The following is a 7,393-nucleotide window of genomic DNA, read 5'->3' as shown; positions in this document are numbered from 1 at the left end:
CATTGCGGAGCACAGGCTCCGGACGCGCAGGCTCAGCGGCCATGGCTCACGGGCCCAGCCGCTCCGCGGCATGTGGGATCTTCCCGGACCGGGGCACGAACCCGTGTCCCTTGCATCGGCAAGCGGACTCTCAACCACTGCGCCACCAGGGAAGCCCCTCCAGAGCAATTTTTATCAAGTGAGACCTCTGGGGCCAATGGGCATATTTCCACTCTGAACAAACCACCGAGTAAAAAACCACGAATCATTTATTCTTTGGTGGTCTACACAGGCACTTAAATACTGTATTGCTGTCACGTGGCTGCCTGTGCAGGTCCCCGGAGTGGCTCTGGGCCTGCGTCCTGAGCCCTTGGTCAGGCCCCGGGGGAGAGGGCCGTCCTGCTATGTCCACTCCAAGAGCGGTAGCACCATGTGGACAGCTATGAGCAGAGTCCCCTCAGCTGGGGGGCAGACCTAAGTTCCCCACCACTCCTCACCCGAGGCTGGCCAGTCCAGGGTGCAGGACAGAGTTCCTCACGTGGGTCTGATCACCGTCCACATGTGAGCTGTCAGAGCTCATCCTTGTGCCCTGACTCACTGCTGGAGACAGACCCCCGTACGGGCTTGGGGAGCTCCTCCTGGGCTTCTTGGGGCTGCTCATGGGGGAGGTCCGTCTCTTCTGGGCTAAAGAGCATCTTCACCAGGTCATCCGCCTGCACCCTGTCCTGCAAGGACAGAGCCCTGGCTGTTCAGAGAGGCCTCTGGACCAGGCGCTCGCCATCCCTCAGGTGCTACCTCCTGGAGAACAAGAAGGCTCTTCTCCAGTGGCCTCCCAGCTCATCCTAATCCCAGCAGGTCCTGCTCTCTGGGCAGAGGCAGCAGATGTGGTACCCAGCGAGGGACCAAGAACCAGGATCACTCCCTATATTGTCCCCACTGCCCCCCACCTGGAGCCCCATTCCCAAGGCAGGAAGAAGGGCCGGGGACCACGGTGACACAGTGCCGAAGCGAGGAGTCTCTCTGGACTCCCAAGCCCAGTGCTTCTCTCACGTCTAAGCATCGGCAATGGGACTGGGGAAGGTGGAAGCAGAACAAGGGCCCTGCCAGGAACAGGTCACAGCAGCGCCAACTGCTCTCACCCGCTCGCTGTGTCGAGCGTCCAAAGTGAACCACAGGGCGATGGCACAGCGCTGCCCTCTGGTGACAGCCTTCACTCCATGTGGGTTTTCCGTGCCCGAAGAGAATCCCACGGCCCTTCCGCACTGGGGCTGCACCTCTGCCTAAAGGGGACGAAGAGGGGGGTACACAGGACAGAGACCATAACCTGCCTTCAGAAGGGACATGAGGTCATTCAGGTCCAGGAGGGGATGGCTCCTCTGCCTGGCTTCCCAAAGACCAGAGCTAAAGAGAACAGGCGACTAGTCAGAGGCCCCCTGGTTTGGGGAGGGGAGTGCTGGCCACCAGGAAGACCAGCTGGCCATTCTGCCCCCTGCACCTTGAGGTTTTGTCTCCCCTCCCAGGGATGCGGACAAGGGCACACTCACCGTCACGGTCTTGGCATCTAGTTCAGTGAAATAAAAGTTTCCTCCGTCGAAGTCTGCGTTCAGGTAAAGAATGGCACTGGGAAAGGCAGAGAGCACCTCGACACCGACTTCCTCTTCCTGCCCCTCAGACACCCACGGCTCCAGTGCCTTTATCTCCAAGTGCTCCCAAGGAGCAGCAGGACGGGGGGCCTTCTCTGAAGCCTCACGGACACGACTCCTGACCTTCCCGCCTCCCTGCCCTCACCCTTCGGGAATCCACCATGCCCTTCTCTGGGGTGCTTCTGTACCGAGTCTCCCTTTCCCTGTCCCACTCTCACACTGCTCTGTAATGATTCCCGTATTATCTGACTCCCAATCCAGAGGGTCCTGGACGCTGGGAGGAGCTGGTCCCAAACACGCATGTGTTGGGGGAGGGGGCAGGGCACAGGGCCCTGGAGGCCTCAGAGCAGAGCTGGCACCTGTAGTCCCGGAAGGTGTAGGCGGGGGGCTCCTTGATGCACACGAGGGCCTCCGCGTTCAGGATGCAGTTGTCCACGTGGACGGGGTGGCTACCGTCCTTCCTCTCGGCCTGTGCCTCTGCGGCCACGGAGACACACGTTAGCACTGGGGCACCTCAGGGGACACTGCAGCTCTCCTGCTGGCATGCGAGGGCAGGGGGGTCACTGCCGACCAGCTTCCCTTCCTCTGGTTGGATCCACGCTCTCCAAGTCTTTAGACACAGAGCAGCAAGCCTAACCTTAAACCCTTAACCTCGGTGAGTAAAAACAAGGCCTCACCCAGCCCTTCACTGCCTGCCGACTCTTCCTGGCTTCCTGGCTTCCCGCTGCCCAGGCCCCTGGGCCCCCACCTGGAGGACGGGACACACACGGTTGCGAGTCTGGCACATTCCTTGGGTGTACCCAGATTTTGATAGAATTCCAAACTTTCTGAGGGAGAGTAAAGTCCTCTAATCTCTGCTGCCCATCAGTGTCATATCGGCACCAGGGGCCGCTGAAGGATCTGGCATGACAGACCCGGCTGTGGGTCACGTGTGGTTCCCGGACACTGGCCGTGCCTCACCCCTCCTAGGGAAGGCAAAAGGGACCGTGACAGAGGGAGAGTGAACGATGAACAACCTCCAGCCTGCCCTAACTTGTAAAATAAGTAGTTCTCTCAGAAATTTGGTATTTAACAATTAGTGACAGAGAACTTGCAACGCAGATCATGATTCACCTAAGGACACCTGTATGCCCAGTACCAGCGTTGAGAACCACTGACTTACAGGATGCAAAATACTCTTGAATGCAGCGCTCCGTAATTTGGCTTCTGAGGACCTCACCAGTCTTACGTGGCTGCCCCCTGTCCCCCCTTGACCTTACGCTCCAGAAGCGGCCACTTTCTTAGTCCCCCAGCTGCCGGCTGCTCGATGCCTCCACTCCTCTGCTCATGCTGCTGCCTCTGGCTCCCACGTCCTCCCGCTGCCCCGTCTACTCCACAACTCCTATTCATCCTGCGCAGCTCTCATCACCTCCTCTGGGAAGCCCTCCCAACTCCCCGGGGAGACTGACTCGAACTTCGTCTGCTGCACTCATCGCACTGGTTTACGTTGGTTCCCCAGCAGGATGAAAGGGACCATATCCTGCTCTTCTCCGCGTCCTCCGCATCCAGCTGGTGCCCGGGTGGGCAGCGTGTGCTGCACGGGGGATGCGGGTTGAGCGAGGCCCACCTTCGATCGCGGTGCGGCACACCAGGTGGGAATAGGAAAAGTAGAGGGGGCTGTCCAGGTGGAAGTAGGATGCCATGACACGCCGCACCTTCTCCGTCACGTTGTAGTACAGGTGAGCGCTCTGCAGAGGAACCTTCCCTTCCTGTCCCAGCTGCCGAGGAGACCAGTGGTCAGCTACGCTGCACGCTCCTCTGCGGGCCAACAGAGACCATAGGGGCGCCAGGCCCCGCTCCTCGTGCCCGCCAAGGACCAGTCCCTCTGCCTCCCATACACGACTCTCTGCCATCGCCCCCTCCCCTCGCCTTCACATTTCTCTTTATGAGTAACCTGCTCAGAAGTACAGCGGTTCTTCAGAAAGCACTCTGAAGCTTGGGGTGTATAGTCTTGCTTGCTTGCCTCATTATTACACTAATAGCCATGGTTCAAAAGTCAAGCTCACCCAGCATGGTTTATCCTGCCTCCGTGGCAGCTGGAACGCTGACAGGCAGACACTTTTACCTTTCCTACCACCATCTCCAACTCCTCCCCAGAGCCTGCGCGTCCCCCTCCCCCTTCTCCACATTCTAGAAGAGAGTACTGACCCTACCTTGAGGGCCTTGAAGACAGTGACGCCATAGAACTTTTCGCTGGGAGTGTGTGGGGAGGTCTGACCCCGGTAGCCATCTCCTAAAGTTGCTGCTGCCTACGAGGCCCCAAAAACAGGTGGAGTTAGCCAGGCAGCTGAGGGCTCAAGAAGAGGTGGTTGACTGCCCGCAGCAAGGGGCAGGCAATCGTTCAGCACCTAAGAGGCACCTAGTCGGGGTAGGCTGGGCCCTTAGGGAGATGGCATGGTCACCAGGTTCCCTCACATTGGTCAGTCTCTGCAGCTCCCGGCACTCATCCTCAGAGATTACACCATCCATCACCACCCGCTGGGAACCGTTCAAGACTTTGGAGGTCATGGTGAGTCTGATACCGTCATAAAGCAGGGGGCCACCTGCAAAGCAATAACACCAGCTAAATCCAGCAGCAGTTCTGTCCAGACACTCTCCATCAGACATTGCCTTGCTGTAAGGAAGAGAAATTCCAGTTGTTTCCCGTGCACCAGAGAAACCTCCCGTTTGGTCGCTTCCAAAGGTAGGGTGGTCCAGAGGATGGAACTTAGAGCTGAAGGGCAGGAGATCCAAGTCCTGGTCCACAGCTGTTGACTCCTGGGCTTTCACGCATTGTTGAGGAAACATCATAAAGACATTCCTAAAACATGAGTTCAGGACCAGAAAGAACTGGGTTTGACTCCTGGATCCTCCACTTACTAGCTGTGTGACCTTGGCAAGTTACTTAACCTCCCTGAGCCTTATCTCATCTGTAAAACAGCATCTACCTCGTAAGTTTGAATGTAAAGAACAGTAAGACAACTTAAAAGTTTAGCACGATACTTGGCACCTAGTAAATGCCTAAAAGTTTAGCTACCATCATATCATCATCTATTTAAAATGAGGATCTTACAATCTGCCCAACCCACTTCCCAGGCGATTATGAGAATCAAGAGAAATAACAGGGTGAAAGCTCTCTGAAAACAAAGGAATGCTGGACAAATTCTTTAACATGCTATAATCTCATTAAATTAAGCACTTGTTAATTGAAGCAACTATAGAGTAAAGGCCAGCCTTTCTCTCTTCTATTTCTCCTGTGTCTCTCTGTGCTGGGGACATACCAGAGACCCAGTTCAACTCCATCTATTACTTACTGAGGCCTCAGCGTGTGCCAAGCACTGTGCTAGAAAAGGCAAGGGATTAACACCTGAAGACAGCACCTGTTCCAACAATTACACAAATGACCAACACAAGGCAGACCTTGTGAAAGTACAAAGTGCCTTGGAAGTCCAACAGAAATGGGGGTGGGGATCCCAACTGGCCTGGAGTTTAAGAAAGGCTCTGTAGGGTGGATCTGAGACGCCTCACGGGGAGAGATGATGGGAAGTGTATAGGAGGAGGCATAGGCCTGAACAAAGACTTGTGAGCAGAGAGAGGTCCAAGGACGAAGAGAAGGTATAAATGGGGAATGGTAGAACATACGGTTACAGGGGCAGGCAGGGAGGACGGCATCAGAGTCCCTGTGTTTGGAAGACTGGTCTAGCCCCCAGGTGGGAAGGGGCAAGGACAGACTGGAGGAGGAAAGATGAGTGCAGAGAGGAGGGGCTGGGGGCCTGATGCACGCCTGAGGCCATGGGACAAGAAAAGGGTTGGGGAGAGAGAAAGAGAGCAGAGTCCTAATTGGCAGGACCCCCCCAGAGGACTGGAGGGGATGGGCAAGGGGGGACCAAAGGAGACCTGAAGATTTTGAGGCTTGGTAACAGGACAAATGATGGCAGCTGGGAGAAAACAGTTTGGGGGTAAGGAGAGAGGACAAGTTTTCTCCTATATAGACTTACTGAAGCGAACTAAACTAGTGTCACTGTGACTCAGGACTCTTACTTCTTAACCAAAGGCCAATTCTCAGTGCTCTTTGCAGGTGGAAGTCCCGTGGGTGAGGGAGGAAGGGCCACGGCGGGGGTGAGCCCTGACCCGTGCCAGCTTGGATCCTGAGGCTGCTCTCTAAGGGGAGCTGCCCAGCTAACATGGGGACCACCAGCCTTGCTGCCTCCATGACAGCCGAGGTGGCCCCACGCTCGTCCTCTCACCTTCCCGGGTCAGCCTGTTCACGTCCAGCGACTCCTTGGTCTTCTCTTCCACGAGGGTCTCAATCTCCTTCATAAGGTTTCCGATCTCCTGGGAGATGCGGGCGGCTGTTTCCCGTTCTGACCTGTGAGCACAGCCAGACTGAGGGCTGTATTCCAGGGCCAGCCCAGGCTCCCACCCAGCTTCCCAGACTGGACCTGCCCGCCCCTTGCCAGGAGTTCACATCTGCCTCTGCCTGGGCTCAGGAAGTCTCAAGTGCTTCATCACACTGATCCAATCATGCAGTTTCTTCAAGGCCCTCACTTCTGTTTCTCTTGCAGTCTCCTGGGAATCACCTCTTCTGGAGTCCATGAATCCTAAAAGCAGAGTAGGAAAAAATGAACAGTGTCGGGTGACCTGCTGAATCTTCCAGGTCTCGATGCACATACTAGGGCCTACAGGGAATCCACCTTCTCACCGGCCTCCTTTCAGGAGATAAAGTGAGAGGTCTCTGGAACTGAGTCACCTGTACCGGGCTGCCCAGAATCCCCCGTCTCTCGTCCACGCAGATCTCCTGTTTGGCTCAACCCCGCAACGGCCCTCTCCCCAGAGGCACACGGTGTACAGCTCAGCCCATCCCTTGCAGCCCCACCCCACTCCGGCTCCCTGCACCCTGGCTCACCGGGTCAACAAAGGGAATTCCAAAAACGTCATAAGCAAAGAAGAGCAGTTCCTTCTCCAGCAGGCTTCGCTGGTGGTACTCCTGGGCATTCTGAGGAAACGCAGTGGGAGGGACGCCCTGGTACTCAGCCCTGCCGCTGACTCTAGCCCCCACTCCCCACGCCTACGTGCCACACTGTTGCCCCCCGTGCGACCCAAGGCTTCCTCTCCCACTATCACTAGTGTGTCCGTCCCCCCGTTTGGGACAAAAGTCTCATGTCTGTGCTCAAGGGTTCCTCTTGCCTGACACAAGCAGCCCCTCTGAGGGTGGCATAGCCAGGCTTCCCTTATAGGGAAACAGCCCCCTTTCCTTCCCCTGCCGTTAATCTCTGAGACAGAAAGCCTGAGGATTCTCAGGAAATACTCTTTAAGAAAGGAAAATTATTCCTTCTTGACTTTCGCAGAAGCTCAACACGCAGGGGAAGAAAAACCTAGGTGTTAGGTGACTCCTGCGTTATTCATTTAATCTTTACAGCCACCTTGGAGGTTGATGAGATTATCCTCATTTTACAGACGAAGACACTGAGGTACAGAGGGGATATGCAACTTGTTTGAGGTGACACTATAGGAGATGGTAGAGCAGGGACCTACATCCAAGCCTGGATCTCTCCAATCCTAAAGCCCACGTGTTTTTTCCTATGCCATCTGCCTCCCCTCAGACTTGGAGTGGACGGTATCCCTCCCGGGAGTTGGGCCAGTGCAGAAGCAGCTGGGTCCAGCGCCCGGCCATTCCCACACGTGCTCAGTGGTAGGGCTTACCCAGGGCAGGGAAACTAAGTACCTTCTGGGGTCACATCTTTCCCTAGGTG

The 7,393-nt window shown here is 56.1% G+C and overlaps 1 protein-coding gene across 1 annotated transcript in view; it reads right to left on the bottom strand.

Annotated features, from left to right (window-relative positions):
• Positions 1-231: 231 nt before the first annotated feature.
• P3H1 (prolyl 3-hydroxylase 1) overlaps positions 232-7,393 on the bottom strand; it is a 19,399-nt gene continuing 12,237 nt past the window's right edge. The window contains exons 6-15 of the mRNA XM_007453009.1: positions 6,547-6,636; positions 6,189-6,241; positions 5,888-6,009; positions 4,077-4,204; positions 3,815-3,910; positions 3,229-3,379; positions 1,982-2,099; positions 1,524-1,599; positions 1,119-1,259; positions 232-704 (exon numbers count right to left, since the gene is read on the bottom strand). Of these exons, the coding sequence (XP_007453071.1) occupies positions 549-704; positions 1,119-1,259; positions 1,524-1,599; positions 1,982-2,099; positions 3,229-3,379; positions 3,815-3,910; positions 4,077-4,204; positions 5,888-6,009; positions 6,189-6,241; positions 6,547-6,636 (1,131 nt within the window). The 3' untranslated portion in view covers positions 232-548. The remainder of the gene's footprint in view (positions 705-1,118; positions 1,260-1,523; positions 1,600-1,981; positions 2,100-3,228; positions 3,380-3,814; positions 3,911-4,076; positions 4,205-5,887; positions 6,010-6,188; positions 6,242-6,546; positions 6,637-7,393) is intronic.

Source organism: Lipotes vexillifer, unplaced genomic scaffold (assembly GCF_000442215.2).
Source record: "Lipotes vexillifer unplaced genomic scaffold, Lipotes_vexillifer_v1.1 scaffold683, whole genome shotgun sequence".
Lineage (NCBI taxonomy): Eukaryota > Metazoa > Chordata > Mammalia > Artiodactyla > Lipotidae > Lipotes > Lipotes vexillifer.
Note: the sequence above shows the minus strand (reverse complement) of the source record. Positions and strands in the feature narration are given on the sequence as shown.